An 18,163-nucleotide genomic window follows, 5' to 3' on the forward strand; every position below is an offset into this window, starting at 1 on the left:
GACTAAAGAGATGTTTAAATAATTCGAAAAGGGCAGATTGGAAAAATAAGAAAGGTACAAGTCCCCAAACAGCCTTTAAAAAGCAAGTAATTACTAAAAAGTAATTAGAGATAAAACTAGAAAGCAAAAGCTAAAACCCATTACACAACAAAGGCCTCGGCCAACATGAAAGCAAAGCCCAATACGGAGAAAGAATCAGGGCCAAAGCTAATGAAAAAGATCGAATCTTTACATAAAAGAACAGTCTTAACATTGATTAAGAAATAATTTCTTTAAATACTAGGAAGCAATTTTCAAGCACCAAGGGTAGTTTTTAAAGAAGGAAACGATGTTTCTGCTGGTAAAATCTGGCTTCTATACCATCTTTTAATAAAAACCTGAGGAAAGTACCCATGAAACTGCAGAGTTAACATAGAGATGAATCTGTAATAGATCATAACGCGTTCTGGAAGGCAGAAAAATAAAACCGAAATCCGACCGTGCGAGAGCTAAGTGTAGCTTTGGGCTTCCTGGCACCCAAAATATTTAACGACACAGAAGTTTATATACGTGGAAAGAGTGGGGTAGAAAGCCATGCACACAGTAGGACAACTTTGAAACACACACGCGATTTAGAAAACTACCCGACGAGACAGCACCACAGCATCGCGTATCCACATGGTGGCAGCTGAAGGACCGTTTTCTACATGTGGGAGCTGTTCACACAGGTTTAAAAGCAATAAGTGGAGGCTCACGGAAAACTCCCAGGAGTGGGGAACCCACAGAAGCCGTGAAGCCTACTCTCTAGCCGGACACTCGGTGAACCTATTCTCGGTGGGTCTGTTTGGAAGGGACACAGGGGAACCCATTTCACGTGGAAAAGGTGACCCTATTGCCTTGTTTCTTGCCACCCAAGATCCAGAGAAAGCTCTCAAGTCTGACGGGCCTCAAGTTATAAAACAGACCCTGCTAAACAAAGCCCGCTCACACCCGCAGTGGGGAGGCAGAAGTGAGGCGCAGGCGCGCCCAGGGGACCCATATTGAGGAAGGGGTGCACCTGTCTGAGGGGGGTCACACAGCCCTTCAGGAAAGCAAAGAGGAGCATCTGTGCTTTACATCAGGGATAAAAACACCGTATGTCAGACACCGTGAGTCTTTTTAAATAAATTTTATTTTTCCTTGTCAATGATTAACTTTTGAGCCTATTAGATGGGTATCATGATTATAGTGAATAAAAAAATATAGATGACAGAATACAAATATTAGGTTATACAAAGTTAGTTTTTCAAAAATCATCGTTCGCTGACATTTTCAGGACTTTGGAGCTTTGAGAACAACGACGACAGAACTTTATTTGGATTTTTATTTTTTACATTTCCAGCCATTAAAAATGAAGAACACATACTTGCGACTCAGTGTGGACACCTATTACAGTAAATGGAAGGACCACGAAAATTAACACGAGGCCTAGGAACCATCATATATACAAACTTCTGTACAGAGGACCGGAAGAATCCACCCAGGTAAAACCATCTCTCGTGGTTCCTGGATCCTTTACTTACAGAGAAGGAAACTCATCTTCCTATACGCAGTTATTTTTCCCTTGATCCAGTATTTTTAACGGTGTTTCCACTCCATAAATTAGTAACTGTTCAGTAGCTGAGGAATATCCTATTTTAATTGATCCCGAAGGAGACCAGGAACTTCCCGGAGGGGTGATGTCGGATACATACATTCAACCAACACAAGGCCCCGCCACGAGCCGCGGGGGGTCTGATGAGATGCCCGCGTGGAAGCCGGGGTTTGGCTGAGGTGGGGCTCGGGGCGCTCAGGTACCGCTTGGTTCTCAGGGGGGACCATCCTGCTGCTGCCTTCGGCTCAGCTCAACCTCGCTCTTGGCTAGTGTGTCATTTGGCACAAAAAGAAAGGGCTCTGGGCAAGATTCAGGCTCTCTCAGGGACACGCTCGGAAGCCCCCGACGTTGATAAACGCACCAGGACGTCCCAGACCCGCATCCACCGGGCTCCCCGACACTAAAGGCCACGCACTCCAAGGCTGGGAACGAATTCCTTTTAGGGAAAAGCAGTTGCCCTAAATGTCAGACATCACAGGTCCAATGAGGTAAATGCCAGACACAGAAGGGGACAGGGCGGGAGAGATGACAGCTTGGTCTTTGCGGCTCACTGAAAGCTTGTCCTCACTGCACAATCCCGGAGTCCACGGACGTCTGCTTGCGCGTGGTCTTGGGAGGGGGAGGAGGTGGGGTTTTGCTGGGCAGTGGAGGTGGCAGGTGCTGGAAGACAGGAATGCGAGGGAGACGGCGCGTTACTGATGCTCCGGTGGGAGAGCAGCGGCCTGCAGGCGGGGCCCGCCCTGGCACAAGGCAGGGAGGGAGAGCTGCCCTGCACCCCTGGGGGAGGCGCCGTCTCGGCTCGTCTGCCGTCGCCTGGTCTGTGCGGAGGCTGAGCAGATGCACAGATATGAGCGGGGTATTTCCCCTCCACAACGGGCTCATCTAAGTGAATGGGGAGGAGCCTGCACGGGGAGCTCCGGGCTGTGTCCTTCCCTGCGCCCTGCACGGCACCCCGCCGTGGAGCCACCGGGAGCCCCGCCTGACGGCAGCCCGGAGAACCGGGGGTCAGCGTGGCGGATCTCGCAAGGCTGTGTCTGGAACTGTCAACAGGTTACAGAGCACTGGTTTAAAAAGCTTTGGGAGACGTTTGGCTAATATTTGCATTAGTGGGCAGGCCCCGAGGCCACTGCGCAGTGAGAGCCTCCCAGCAGATTAATGACTAAAATAGTTTCGGGAGGGTGCCGGCCTCAGGGAACCAGTGCCGACAAGGCTCCAGCTTGTGGTGGCCAACACCCCGAATCTAAATGGGGAGGGGTTCTGGAGAGGCATGGCCAAGGGTGGGTGGCCTCAGGGATCTGGGCTCTGCCCAAATGGGAGCCAAATCCTACAGGTTCTCTGAGTGGCAAGTGCCTGTCCCCACCCGGAGTAGACAGTGTGAGGGTGATGCTCCTGGAGGCATGGCTGGGATAAGGGCTTCCCAGGGGCCAGGGTGGCAAACAGGAGCATGTCCCCATGCAGCCTAACAGAGGCCAGCCTCTTAAAAATGCAAGACAAACCGCTCCACAGAAAAGCTACTTTTCAAAATCAAATTCTCACAAGAACGGCACAGCAAGTGGAATGAGCTCCGTGGCCATGGGGTTGGCCCTGCGACCCCTGTCCTTGCTCCAAGGCCACATCTGGACGTGTCTCCATGCAGCGATAATGACAGGGCCACGGATTGCACAGGCCGTGGCTGTGATCACTGTGGCCTCCCCCCCCCCAAATCAAACCCAAGTAAACACGCTGACATCAGGAAGGAGGGGTTCGATTCTGTGGAGGCGAAGATATTAAACACGCAGGTTTCAGGCTCCCGACTTACCCTGTGGTGAGGAGGGGGCGGCGGGGGCGGGGGGGAGCCCATCAGGTCCTGGCTGTCCATCAGGTTCCCGTAATCTGCCGTGCTGCCTTTCAGAGGCAGGGGGGGCGGGACCTCGGCCACGTCCACCCCGGTCATGCCGTTCAGCTCCAAACCTGGAAAAGCTGATAGACTTAAAATCAAACCCACATCCCGCCGGGTGTGAGCACACGCGGCTGCTCCCCAGTCTCTCCTGAGCAGCAGGGAGGCCGAAACAGCTCATCCCAAGAAATGCCTGTCAGCGGGGCAGAGAGGAGAGCAGGGGGGGCAGACAAGGGAGAGGGCGGGATCCCCTCCGACGGGCAGGAAGGAGGCACCCCAACCAGAGCTAGAATCCACTGTAAAACCAGCCACGGCACCCCGGGACCCTTCTGATCCCTCCCGGTCCCGTCACCTCCAAGGCATTTAAGCAGCTGGGGGTCACCTGCCTTTTTCAAAGCCCAGCCAGGGCTAGGTGCCAGGCCTCCGCAGGCACTACCTGGGGAGCATCCCTACGCGAAGTCTAACAACAGCGGCACAACCGGCCGCGCCCAGACCTCTCTCCACGGGAAAAGCCCCGGGGGTATGAAAGGAGGTCGTTAGCAGTAGTGGGCACGGTGGCTGCCAACAAGCCAAGGGACATGCCGTTGATTTGTAAAGTAAACAAAAGAGGTAGCCGACTGTAAACGGAGAAGGGATTGTTAGGACGGCATATTCTCAGCCCTTGTTGAGGCTCTGAGAAATAATCTGTTTTCCTTTGTGTTAAAGAGATGAAAATTGACGGATTTGCTGACGGGTCTCTGTGACCATTTTCCCGATGACCCATTGGATGGAAAAATCCTTCGTCAGGGAAACGCCTCCTCAGAAGGGCCACGTCGGGGGCTACGGAGCCTGCGGCTGAAGGAGGGAGAAGGGAGACGGCCTCTGACTCAGGCGCTGCCCAGGATGCGCTGGTTGGCTGCTTTAATTGTAGCAGAACACAGACAACGTAATATTTGTCATTTTAACTTTTTTTTTTTTTTAAATCCTCACCTAAGCATATTTTTTCTCCCCATGGATTTTGAGAGAGAGTGGAAGGGAGGGAGGAGGGAGAGAGAGAGAAACATCGATGTGAGAGAGACACATCGACAGGTTCCTCCCACACGAGCCCCGACCAGGGCTGGGGGTCAGACCTGCAACTGAGGTTCGTGCCCTTGACCGGGAATCAAAACCGTGACGCTTCGGTGTGCGGGCCGACACTCTAACCACTGAGCAGCACCCGCCAGGGCCATTTTAACCATTTTAAGTGTACAAATCAGTGGCATTGATCACATTTGTATAGCTGTGCAGCCGTTACTACTATTTCCAAAACTTCCTTATCACCCTGCACACACAGTCGCCACCCACGAGGCACCCGCCCTCCCCCTCCCAGGGCACAGGAGGTTCCCAGAGCCTGGGCGGCCCGAGCTCTAACCCGGGGAACCAGGCAGCCCGGGAAGGAGCTTCAGCCTGGTGTGCTGATGGCCCCGGGGGCAGTGCCAGGAAGTCGGGCGCTCAGGGAAACTCGGTGCGCTGCCGGGGAGGAAGGGGGTCTAACTTTAGGGGTTTCGGCCAAGGAGGGAGGCACCGGGAGCACCGAGTTCAAATCGGAGAAGGTCCCACTCACTGGACTGCAGGCTGAAGCTGAGCTTGGCCCGAGGCATGACCGGAGGGGGCGTCTGCTGGGAGGTCGGTGACAACGGGGACACAGAGAAGCGCCTTTCACTTCCGATGACGTTGATCACCTGGCTCTTCGGCCTCTGGGGCCGCAGGGGACTTATCTACATGGAGGGACAGAAAGCTCGGAGTTAGGGTGTGTCTCGGGCTGAGGTGGGCCGCCTCCGAACTGAAAGCTGGTGGCGTAACGGGACCTGGTGTGGCCGGCGGAGCCGAGGGAAGGGCTCCGGGGCTCCAGCTGAGCAGACTGGACCACGGGCTCAGGCCCGGAGCCTGGGACAGGCACAGGGGCACTGTTTTCTGACAACACGGCATTCCTGCTCATCCTCGGAGACATCAGGATGCCCGAGAATGTGGGGGCCCTCCCTGTTTGAACCCCTCGGGGTGGACGGTGTGAGGCCAGGGGAAATCGCCCCTGTGCCCTCTGGGTGCCCTGCAGCTTCGGGTTATGTGAGGGGAGGGTGGAGGGAGACCTGGATTTTCACGTGACCATTTCACAGCCAGCTCCGCACACTCCAGGGGGCAGCGAGGGCCCCCCGGGACGTACCGTTTCCGAGAGGATCACGGCCTCGTTCTGCTGCGGGGCCGTGTCCGAGGCTTTCAATTCCTTGTCAAACGTCTCCTGGTGCCGGCTATTCCTCTTCTCCTTCCTCTTGTCCTTCCTCTCCTTCTCCGAGTCGTCTTTGTCCAGCTTGTCCTGGGACCTGGAGTGCATCTTCTTGGGCAGGAGGGGCTCCAGGGCGAACCTAGAGGAAGCGGCTGTTTACATCACGGGCTGTTCGCAGGCAGCGGCTCTGCACCCCGCGGCCACGGCAGGCGCTCACGGGAGGCCCGCGCTGCCGGGGACCGCAGCGGCCACAGGAAAGGGAGGCGGAGGGGGGCTGGGGGGAGGTGCGGGTTCACCGACTCAATGGATGGGGGTCGTTTGCACCGCAGAAACACCAGACCGGAGAAAACCCACGGCTGCAGGAGGAGGGGAATGGGAAGCCGGACTCTCCTGCGGGCCTGTTGGCTGCAGGGGCGGTGGTCCGTGGGTCTATCTCAAAGGCGAGCCCTGACCTTGAGACTTGTACTGAACTATCCGGGACACAGTGCAAAGGGGGGGGGGCTCATACAAAGGCACTTCTGGCATTGGGACCCCCACTCGGTTCGTGCAGGTAGCTCAGGACTGCAGACGTGAGGTCGCGGCCGTGTGAAAGCCCTGGGGCGGACGGCCCAGCCCGCGGCTACAGGGATGCCCTCAGGTGTTCAGCCCAGAGCTGCGCTACCAGATGGAGGACCCGGGTTCTAGCCCTGCCACTTGCTGGGAAGTCTCAACTGTGGGCTGGGTGTCCCAGTCACAAGGTGAAGGGAGGACCCCACCACCTTTCTGCTTAGTGACATCAACGACGAGGTAGTGTTAAAACATGTCAATGGTCAACCTACCAAGTAAATGGATCTTGGACTAGTTTCTAGGGCACGTGTCAAAGCTAAGCACACACACACACGTCTACACATAATTGTGACCTATTTTAATGAAGACTGGGGGGGCATCCTGTTTCTGTCCCAGTCAGTCATATCAGGAGAGGGGAGAACTGGGTCCAATGGGACTGGAATCTCACTCCCCACAGCAGGAAGGCGGCAGGGTACAGGGCCAACGTGCATAAAGTATGAAAATGGCTCTAAAACCTTGCAGGCTAACTCACACGTGAGGTATTGTTATTATTAGGATCTTATATTTTTAAAACATAGCCCATGAAAATGGTATTTCACAAGAGATGTGGTCTCTTAAAAGGAGTTATGGTCATACAGTCACAGAAGAGAAATAGCCCATATTGTGATTTCTGATAAATGTCTTGTACACTGTGGGCGACACACCATTTCCACACGATTGAAAGAAACAAAATAGGGAGCCAGGGGCATGCACAGAGCTCCCCGCCCAGTGCCCTGCAGTCAGCCCCAAGCCTGGTGGCAAGCAAACCCCGGGCCCCCCCATTCGAGCCGTCAGTACCGGGAGCCGGCCGGAGCCCGCCCGGAGACCTCCCAGCCTCACAGTGACCTGCCCGCCCGACTCCTGGACCACCAGGGAAGGCGCTGGCCTCCTCCAGGGGAGGCCGACCGCAAGGCAAGGAAACCTGGAGAGGCCGTCACACCTCACCCCGCCCAGGCTTCTGGTAACCTTATTTGTGAACAGAGCGCTTGGAACCAACCCACTGCTCTGACGAGAGGCCGCTCCAGAGACCTTTCCAGTATGGGAGAGGCGACATGGAAACCCACCCTTAGCGGGGTCGTCAGGTCACATGGAAACCCACTCTTAGGGGATCGTTAGGTCACATGGAAACCCACCCTTAGTGGGGTCATTAGGTCACATGGAAACCCACCTTTAGCGGGGTCGTGAGGTCACATGGAAAGCCACCTTTAGATGGGTCGTTTGCAAAACCACACTGCAAATGCCCTGAGGATCGAGACTGCCAAAAGCAAGGGCCGTGTCTCCCACTTTCCCACTTTTTCCCCCAGTGAGGTGCAGCAGGATTTGTCGGGAAGTCATGTGCCATTTAAACGGCCGTGGTACTGAACGTGGGTGTCCATTATCAACATCACTGAACTAGACACCGGGAGACACGATGCCCCTCTGAGTGGAAGAACCTATGAAGCTGTCCTGTCCGCAAATCAAACCTGGACCTGATCGAGCCTCTAGGTGTAACTACCCATCTGCTGGGAACATGCGGGACAGGGACCCACGTTAATCACACCGCAGGGCACACAACCAGCAAAATCTAGGCTACGGGATAAGCAACGTAGACTTTTCAAGAAATAAATGACAAGAAAAAGAAAAAAGGTGGAAGGAGAAACCTATTGATTCAGAGAGAATTAAAAAGATACATCAATCAACTGCAAAGTGAGACTCTTATTTGGATCAATTGCAAACAAATTAAAAAATATGACATTTATAGCACAATTAGAAATTAGCACCAGTATGTGATGATAATATGAATTACACGGCTAATTTTTTATGTGTGATAAATGGTGTGTTTTGTTTTTTTTTAACTCCTTACCTTTTAGAGATTCACATTGAAATACTTATGTGTGAAAAGACATGAAGTTTGAGATTTGCTTCAAAATAATGTGGGGGAGGGAGAGAGCGGGGTATAGACTGAATGAAGTGAGATTGGCTGCGGGTGGATAATTACTAACTCATGGGCTTGGGGCCCCGTTGTAAAGGTCTGTCCACTTTGTATATCACTGAAACTTTTCCATAATAAAAACTTCAAGGCTTTTCCCCTGGATACACAGTAACCAGCTAATCCACATTCATTATGAGTTAGATAGTATGTCTAATATAGTATAAGCAATAATCAAAATTTAATTATTTTCTTCCAGAACGTGAGACAACTAAGGTAGGAAAAAAGAATTAGTGGACGTTGCCAGCTCCGAGGAAGACGGGTGCTGGGTCACAGATGCGCAGAAAGAACCCACAGAAAGACAGGTTCAGTTTTAAATTTTTTACCTGCCGGAAGCCACTGCTGGCAGGATATACTTTATCCTGCAGGTAGCCTGTGCCGTTTGAGACCAGAGCCTAATTAACTCCGCTTAGTTACACAACTAAGGGAGGAAACCCCAAGAAGGAACAAAAATCTGGACTCCATGCAAGACGCCTCTAGCTCAAGGTTCAGCCCAGGCCCCCAGGGAGAAGGTACGACTGCCCGGGCTCCTCTATTCCCACGTGCAACACAGCGCACTTCTAACCGAAGCCTCCAGAGCAATTTCCACCCCCATCGCCGCGCTCTTGGAAACATAAAACCTTCTCATAACTAGCTAAGGATTTCTGGGGGAGAAGCTGAATTCAATTTCTTCAGCAATCTTGTTCCAAGTGACAAGCACACATGATTTAAATACCTCTGAATGGAGGATTTCCATATGGACTTGGCCTTATAAATAGCAGACACGGGTAAAAATTACTGTTAGGGAAAAAATGTGGGTGTAGTTTTCAGTTCTCCATTGGGCACATCCTTCGCAGGCAAGAAAGGGCGCTCGGAGCTGAGCGGCCCTCGGGCGATGTGAAAGTTTGTGTCTGCGTGTGGCAGGGGCCGGGGCCAGGGCCGGGGCCTGTGGGTCGACAGGGTGACAGTCAACCAAATGGGGTTGGACAGGCACAGGACTGTGCACACTCGACGATAAAGCCATGGGAAGCTCTTCTCTGACGTTTAAATTGCATCCAACATTTTTCTCTGTTTGTATAAGAACAAACTCTACACATTCGCCACTCAAAAGCACAAAATATATCAACACAGAGGCTCTCTGAACAACACTCCGAGTTAACGCGAGAGACCCAGTGAGGGCCCGAATGCTGACCGGCCTGTTAGGTTTTTGTCCCTTCTTGGGGGCTTTGTCTTCCTGGGGCTCAAGAGCAAAAGCGGCTCTGCAGAGGGGTCTCTTGGATGAGACGGTCCTCAAGGAAGCCTGACGGCCTGTGACAGTACCGTCCTGGTGCGACACCTGGAAGTGAGCCAGAGGTGGGGAGTCCACGCACACAGCCGGCAGGGGACGCACCACGTGTCTTCCTGGACACGGTGAGCAGGACCAAACGCTCACGGGAGGTGTTACAACTGGATGGAAACCTTTGCCCTGGCCGGTGTGGCTCAGTGGTTAGAGCGTCGGCCCAGGCACCAAAGGGTCGTGGGTTCGATCCCTGGCCCCAATTGGGGTGCACGTGGGAGGCAATCAATTGATGTGTCTCTCTCACATCAATGTTTCCCTCTCTCCCTTCCTTCCACTCTAAAAAAAGTTAATGGAAAAAATATCCTCGGGTGTGGGTTAATTATAAAAAAATATTTTTTTTTATGAAAACCTTACCCCAAGTGGTACCCGAAGTGAGAATTTCTTTCTCAGAAACTCACAAGACCCTGAAAGTCTTACTGGGGTCTACGTTTGTAAAGTCTCGGAGGGTCTCAGTTTCAAAGACAGTTTTGATTTTTAAGAAATCCTCTCAGTTGTGATAAAACCAATCCAGGGCCCTGGGTGGCTCCTCTCAGGTCCCTCCGAGCTCTGTCCCGACTGCTGATTGCCACTCACCCATCAGAGCCTGGCCTGGAAGGGGTGCTGTCTGAGGACAGGGAAGAGACAGAGGCCACCGACAGAGGCCGGGACGAAGAAGGCATCGTGAAGGATCGCACCATGGACCGGGGACGGCTGCCTCGTCTGTCGTCCAGGCTGGAGGGCTGCAGGGGAGAGAGAGGGAGGGACAGACAGAGAGGGGCTGGTTGGATGTTTGCACCAAAAGATTTCTGGTTGGGCATGGCCAGGCTCTTGGGACCACGTGGTCTTAGCAGCCTGGAATCTAGACCAACATTGTCAACACTTTTACAGACAGTACATGTACCTGTTTGGAGTCAAAGATGAAAATGATGATGATTTGGTTTTATAAAATTTTATATATATAATTTTTTTTTTTTTTTACCAAGACCACAATCCATCAGCCTCTTGTAAAGTCAAAGCAGGAAGTACTGACCAGAAAACTCAATTTTTCAATTTTTAGAATAACACCTAAAATGAGATTAAAGAATCTGCAAGATCGTGAGATATACAACTGCATGTTGACAAACCATGCAAATCATGGACATGACAGGACTGAACTTCTGTCGACTAAATGCAATGCCCCTGCTCTCAGTTAGGGGTGGCTTCCTCCCCTGCGGTGCTGGGGACAGTGGACTCGGGGAAGCCACAGCTGCAGCTGCTCGAGCTCCTCCCCGCCAGGTGGCGGACTAGTGACGCATTTCATTCTCAAGAAGAGTGGGTCTGGGCGGAGTTTCCCGCCCTCTCTTGGATATATTGTTGTTACCAAAAAATGTGTATCTGAAATACTCCATGTGTCAACCTCTAATTAGCAAGGAAACACTATTGTACCTGCACCTGAGCCAGATGTTGGCACATCTGGGGCTGAAGCTGCTGCAGAAGCTCCTTTCTTTTGCTTGAGGCTGTGGAATTCCCACCCCTGGAGGGCACTTCCTCTCGGTGTGGCTCTGCCCCAACCCCACGCCGACCTGCTGGGGACCCTGGCTGATTACAGGCTGCGTAACCACCGCTTCCACATCTGGAAAGTAGGCCTGCTTCTTAAACGTGCGCTTTGTACACTGAATACAGTTTGACCTGCGCACTGTCCCTTTCATGAGAAATGAGCAGTTTAGAGCAGGGGCAGGTTAGGCTTTCTGCAGAGGGCCAGGTCACGGGTATTTTTGGCTCTGCTCAGCTCCACTGCTGTAGCATAGAAACAGCCACAGACAACACGGAAATAAGTCATCACGACTGCTTGCCAATAAAACTTTATTTACAAAGCCAGGTGGCAGCCACAGTCTGCCAGCCACTGGTTCAGAGCAATATGCCACTGGGCTCCGGCAGCAGGGCGGGTCGGCCTCGGCTTGGGTTTAGCACCCACGATGGTGACGTTCCATATATCCCCAGAGATGCCCGTTGTCATTAACTGGCCTTTATGTGTAAACTGAATAGCAAACGGTTATTTGCAGACTCGTCCAAATTGTGAAAATGCTCCTCACACAGAACCTAGAGACTCAGAGTCTGCAATACGCTCTTGTGGACTTTCAGAAACAATCCGAGGCTGACTCTGTGAAGTGTCCTCTGACCCAGCCTACTGGCTGAGCCCTGGGAGCCTGTTTTGTGCCTTTAGAAATTGAGGATCAGGACTTTATTTTTTCATCTGAAGCAGCAGGTCTCCCCCAGCCCTGACAGGTGTGCCTTAGAACAGGGCTAGAGTTCTGGCTCTAACAAGGCTGTGACTCCGCATAAAATACAGACTCACGCTGAGCTCGCTTCCTCCCGAGCACGCAGGGAATAATTGTCCGACCGTGAGAGGCCGTGAGGATGACATGAAGGATGCGGGTGAAGCCGGTGGGACTTGGCAGCTGCCCTTGTCCTTGTTGTGTTGTTACTACAGCCTGAAGCACAAGCTCCCCTTGGCTCCTCACTCCCTCAGCATCAGGGGCCAGGCTCCTGCACTTTCATCCAGGGCACGGCGGCTCCTTACAGCCCCCAGGACTGGAAAAACGAAGGCGAGGGAGGGCCCAGCAAGCCTGAGGGTGCCCGTGGCTGAAGAAATCAGAGGGCACTGCTTGGAACCGAAGCCACAGTGGTGCTTGGAGGAATGATCTGGGCCCGCCCCGAGCCACTGAGGCCCAGCATCCAAAGGCTGTTCCAAGCCTGAGGTCAGGCTTAAAACCACCAGGTTCCGCATCATTAAAAGTCCCAAGGTGCTCTGCTATGTGGCTCCTGACCACAGCCCCTGCTCAGAAACCTTCCACAAACTCTTAGCAGAAGCCCAGTTCTGCCCTTCTCCCTGGAGCGGAGCCTCCTGCCCCAGATGGGCGTCCTAGGCTGTTGGCTCCTTCCAACTCCCGCCCACTTCTCCCTGCCCAAGGAAGGTGCGTCTGCGTCTGCTCGGCCCTCTGGCCGGACACTCATCCTGCCTCCCGGCCTTTGCTGAGTGAGTCCTCTCCCCAGGCAGCATCTTCCCGCCTCCTGACCATCCCAACTCACCCTGCTGGGCTAAGCAGTGACCCCTTCCTTTAGTAGGTAAGTCCTCGCTGACAATCTCAGACCTCAGTAATCCATCACTCCTCCCCCTCAGTGACTTTGACCTTGGGCTGGGCACAGGCTCCCCTCTGCTTTGGGACACGGTGATGGCCGTTGCCCTGTGTGTCACTCGTTAATTCTTCGTATGTGCCGTGTGAGGTTTCTCTGTTGCTCCACTGCACTAGGGTGGTCGGCGATGAAGCCAATTGGTGGACGTTTACTCGCCCCTGACATTTCCAGCTATTGAAAGGAGGGGGCTGGTTTGCTGGATGAAGGGGACTGAGGTCCCCGACACCCCTACTTCCTAAGCAGGCACCTGCACACGTCTTAGTCACTCCGCCCGGGAGCCTGTCACTGCTGGACACGGTGCCCCCCGCGCCGGGCCCACGCACCATGGCCCGCACGCCGTATTGCTTCTCCACTTTCTCCCGCAGCTGCTTGAAACAGGCCTCCATTCTCTCGTGAAAGGGCCTCAGCGCTTCTGTGATCTTCTCCCCGTGAATCCGGATCCCTTCGGCCAGAAACGGAATCTGAAAAACAAAGAGGCGGACGGTCCTCATTTCCCGAGTCACGGTCCAGGGAGAGGGGGGCGCGCTGGGCTGAGGGGGGCACTGTGGCTGTGACTCCGCTTTTGTGCCCACGCTGGGTTGGCGGATGAAACTCATCAGCGGGCTTGTTGCCCCCAAAGACCAAAATGTTTACATTAACATTCGCGTTTTAAATTGGACACGTCTTGCCCCGTCTGGTTTGGCTCAGTGGTTAGAGCGTCGGCCCTCGGACTGAAGGGTCCCGGGTCCGATTCAGTTCCGGCCAAGGGCACGCACCTCAGTTGCAGGCTTGATTCCTGGCCGGGTTGGGGCAAGTACAGGAGGCAACCAATCGGTGCGTCTCTCTCACATCGATGTTTCTCTCTCTCTCCCTTCCACTCTCCACTTTCTGAAAAGCACTGGAAACAATGTCCTTGGGTGAAAATTAAAACTAAATAAAAATAAATACATTGGACAGGTCTGGGGCAGTGCTCACCACCCCACGGCCCCTCCAGGACTTTGCCTGAAGCTTTGTCCGTCCACCTGAGTTTGGGAGGAGAGCCGAGTTTTGAATTTGTTGAGATGTAACTGGATCTGTTAGCCACAGGTCAGGTCACAGTGCAAAGGTTTTATTTTTTAGCTAAGAATATGGGCTTTATAGGCAATTGAGAGCCCTGCTCCAAAACGTGAAAACCTATTTCTTTGTGATCTGTGGTCCTGAAGGATAGTCTCCTTTGGAAAGGAAGACCAAATTTATTCTCACTTAAAACTAAAAATAATCTCTCTCTGCTGACACTGCTGTCACCCAATCTCCACGCCAACACTTCCCGCTCGAGCGTGGAGACGCAGCTGACCTTTAAAAGCATCACCGAGAAACACTTCATTCCCCAGCACCGGGACCCTCGAGTCCCTGCTGTCGGGGGTGGGTGCAGGAAACGCTCCCGCCTCCTTCCCCAGCTCTGCTCCCACCCCACCCTCCCACTCGGACAGAGAGCTCGACACTCCTCAGTGCAATCAAGCTAAGAGGCTTCCTCTTAATAACTGATAATTAAATCAACGCACTGATTAGAAACAGATTTTCCTAATATAACGGAACAGCAGCCGCAACGAGCAGATTTATAAGAAGGGTAATAAGCACACAACTGAATTGCACGTGAACAAATCCAAGACATCTTGTCGAGATGAATCACGGCAGGGCCTGCATTTGGTTGCTGTCCAGAGCAGGCAGGTGTGGCCTCGAGGGGTGCTCCGGGGGGGGCGGGAGCGCGCTCCCCAGGCCTGCTCTCCGGCTGCACCCACACAGTTCGTTTTGCTGACAGCTGGGACTGTACCCAGGTACGAGCCAGGCATCCACTTCCCGCCAGCTATTGCCAAAGGGACAGTGCGCAGGGGAGACCGTGAAGTGGCCGGGACGTTTTCATATCTGCGCGAGTCACCCTGCAAATGGCAGCTTCCCCGGGGCCAGCCGTGGAGACGCCCACGGAAACCCTTCTGCTTCCCGAGTCCCGCGTGGGGGCGGCCGAGGCAGGCGGGGCACGTCTGTCTGGGTGGAAGGCAAGCACGGGGGTGCTGCCTGAAGGTCGGGCCACAGCCACCCTTGATACCGAGGGCACTCTGATGGGAATGGCGCTTTCAAAAATGTGCGAAACACAATCTAATCATTTTGGTGCCTTTTGTCGGTCTGATGAAACTCTGAATTGGGCAGATACCTGACACCAAAGAAGCGACCTGCTGGACTAAAGTGCAGACCATGGGTTTAGGTCACTGGTACTGCGTGACCTGTACTTCGGCAGGTGACAGTTGCTGGCCATGAGAATTATCCCCTAGAGGGGTCCCTGACATTGGTCAGGCAGAACCTTCTTCCTGGGTGGGGTCTGGCCCTGCCGTGTCTGCCTGGGGTTGAGGTGCAGCCAGGAAAAAACATCCTTTCCAACGCAGCAGGTGCCTAACATACGAAGAAGCCATGCAGCGAGGCTGAGACCCTGCAGTGCAGGGGGTTCCGCCCCGGCTGAGCATCAAGCCCTCGGGGCAGACGCTGAGCCCCACCCGAGCCCCAATTTCCTCTAGGATGGAGCCCAGGATTCCGGACTTCTACAGTTTCCCCGAGCCCAGAAGGGGGGAGAGGCACAGCTCAAGTTGTTTAAACCGAGCATGAAGCCTGCTCTCAAAAGATGCCCTTCCACATGGCAGCACTGTCCTTGAAGGTTGCTCCTGTGTGTCCCCTGCAGATGCCTGGCCTGCCAGCAGCGCCGAGCATCTGGAAGCGCCGCTCATTGCTCCGGGAGCACCACCCCTGGCCACAAAGGTCCTGCCTGACACCAGCTGGGGAAATGAGTGAGTCTGGTCTTTCATTTCAAAAAGAGACATGTGCCCGTCCCAGCGGGTTGACGTGAGTCTGTGTGCATTCATCTTGGACGCTCGGCAGGGATGCTCAACCTGACGGCTGCTTTGGGGAGTGACCCAGCTGAGCTGTGCCTCTGAGGAAGGGGCTGGTCTCACTCGTGACCATGGGGACAGCTGTAAATCCACAAGAGGCCCATGCAGCCTGCGCCTGACTCCAGGCCACGAGGGGGGTGCAGGTCAGCACCGTCCTGCCTCAGCCCTGGCACAGCAGAGCGGGAGCTGCCTGGCCCTTACTAACCAGCCTTCGCGAGCGATTTCAGGAACCGAGACGTGCTTACTGCACATCAAGGGGGGAACCACCAGCGAGTCCCGGGGATTCCCAAGGCCCAAACCCTGCTCCACCCACATGGCATCTCAGGAAAAACCCAAACCAAACAAACCGACAAACAAAAACAGAAGGCAGCATTCTGATAACCCCAACCTTCCTATTTTTAATGACTGCATGACTCAATTAGGGTCACGAAAACACGGCTTTTCCAAACATTTGCAAATAAAAGCAAAATCTCAAGTAATGTTTGAATATTATTTTCAGCACTTTTGATTTAATGAAGCTGCTGGGAAACAGATGCTTCCTTTCGACTCTCCTGCGAGCTGCTTTAAAATCCATCTTTAATAAAGTTATTAGGGGCGATGACATAGTGCTGACACAAAGTCTTCCCTGGGGAACAAATTATTTTCCTCTGTAGGACTTGAAACTCTTAAAATCCAATTTGCTGTAAAAGCTTACAGAAAAAAGAAAAATCAATAGGGCTTTTGCAGACCAAACTAGTTTTTGTGTAGCAATGGCTTTATGGCCTCCACGAGTTTCGAATTTTGTACACTTTGGTTCCGACATCTAAATTGGAATCATTCAGGCACTTTAAACTCTCTCCCTGCTTTTTGGTAACAGGGTGACCACCTGCATGAGGCTTCCATTCCAGGCAATTTGGCCAATGAGGTCCTGTGGAGTCAGCCCCTGATGTTTCTTATCACAGAATAATTTCAGGCCAAACAGATGTCAAATGCATACGGATCTGTGGTTAAGTCACACCCGTTAGGATGGTTATTACAAAACACACACACAAAACAAAATCGGAAAGTAACAAGTGCTGGCAAAGACATGGAGAAACTGGAACCCTGGTGAATTGCTGCTGGTGGGATTATAAAATGGAGCAGCTGCTGTGGCAAACAGTTTCGTGGTTCCTCAAACAATGAAAGAGAGAATCAGCGTATCGCCCAGCATCCCACTTCTGGGTATACTATACCCAGAGGAAGTGGAAGCAGGGACTCGAGCAGGTATCTGCACACCGTGATCACAGCAGCGTTATTTACAGTAGCCAAAAGGTAGGACCAACCCAATGTCCTACGGTGAATGAATGGATAAATAAAATGTGGTTCATACACACAACGGAATACTATTAAGCCTTAAAAAAGGAAAGAAATTCTGACACATTGCAATGTAGATGAACCTTGAAGACATAATTCTAAGTGAAATAAGCCAGTACAAAAGGACAAATACTGTAGAATTCCACTTATAAGGGGCTCCTCGAGTAGGGGAATTCATAGGGACAGAAAGCAGAAGCATGGTGCCAGGGGCAAGAAGCCTGGAGAGCTGTGTCATGGGGACAGAGCTTCAGTTTTGCAAGAAGGAAAGTCCTGGAGATGGTGGTGGTGACGGCTGCAGGACAGTGTGAATGTGCTTAATGCCGCTGAACTGTGCTCTTAAAAATGCTTAAAGTGATGAATTTTATGTTATGTAAATTTTACCACAATAAAATATAAAATAAGTACTTGTAACTTGGTTTGAAACCAAAGCCTAGCTCATTCCACCCTAGGAGGCCACACTAGCTACTGTGCTGAAGGTGGAGAGGAAGGCACACAGGTGAGGCTCAGGGTGGCCAGGATGGAGGGGTCCACAGAGACACCTCCTTAGGAAGAGCTGGTCGTGTCAGGGGCCAACTGTCAGCCTGGGAGCCCGGCTTAGCAGGTGGCCTGGGGTGCCACATCCCACGGGTGCAAGGAGACCTGGCCTCCCCTCCCTGAGCTCTGTACTCAGCCAGGTGTGGTTATGTCAGACAGCACCCTGCTCACCCCCAGGTGAGAAGACTGGAAGAGGTGGGTTGCCCAAAGCGGGCAGAGCAAGTCGGCAGAGCCCCGATGCGAACCAGGTCTGACGCCCCCTCCACCACCCAGCTCCCGGAGGCTCCAAGATGCACAGATGTTGAACCAGGTAACTTCTACCAAACACAAGGTGCTCTCCGGAGTCACCCACCCTTTTAAGACCACGTCCCTCTGAGGGTCTCAGGAACATGAGTAGGAAAGCAAAATAATATTCCGTATTGCAGCTGGGAAAACACATATGAGGACCCACGCCCCATGAGGCTGCGTGCGGACACTTACCTGCCAGGCGATCAGGTCTTTGAGCTTCTCGATCTTCTCATGGGCCTCTGGGTGCTCCTGCAGGTACCGTTCCGTGAAGAAGGCCTGGAGGGGACAGGGAGAGCCACTCAGTCCCCCGCCCACCCAACACGTGTTTCTGCACACCTTCTGTGCGCCAGACCCTGGGAACAG

At 53.1% G+C, this 18,163-nt stretch overlaps 1 protein-coding gene across 4 annotated transcripts in view; it reads right to left on the bottom strand.

The window, feature by feature from the left end:
* Positions 1–1,132: 1,132 nt before the first annotated feature.
* The window catches only part of DOCK1 (dedicator of cytokinesis 1), a 287,380-nt gene continuing 270,349 nt past the window's right edge, over positions 1,133–18,163 (bottom strand). For 2 of the 4 annotated variants that reach the window (XM_087824025.1, XM_087824027.1), the window contains exons 46-52: positions 17,993–18,076; positions 13,076–13,213; positions 10,173–10,318; positions 5,668–5,866; positions 5,071–5,224; positions 3,411–3,562; positions 1,133–2,272 (exon numbers count right to left, since the gene is read on the bottom strand). In XM_087824025.1, the coding sequence (XP_087680151.1) occupies positions 2,177–2,272; positions 3,411–3,562; positions 5,071–5,224; positions 5,668–5,866; positions 10,173–10,318; positions 13,076–13,213; positions 17,993–18,076 (969 nt within the window). In that variant the 3' untranslated portion in view covers positions 1,133–2,176. Of the gene's footprint in view, positions 2,273–3,410; positions 3,572–5,070; positions 5,225–5,667; positions 5,867–10,172; positions 10,319–13,075; positions 13,214–17,992; positions 18,077–18,163 lie in introns of all 4 variants that reach the window. The other 2 variants (XM_087824024.1, XM_087824026.1) reach the window with 1 other exon arrangement.

Source organism: Miniopterus natalensis, chromosome 14 (genome assembly GCF_054644295.1).
Source record: "Miniopterus natalensis isolate mMinNat1 chromosome 14, mMinNat1.hap1, whole genome shotgun sequence".
Classification (NCBI taxonomy): domain Eukaryota; kingdom Metazoa; phylum Chordata; class Mammalia; order Chiroptera; family Miniopteridae; genus Miniopterus; species Miniopterus natalensis.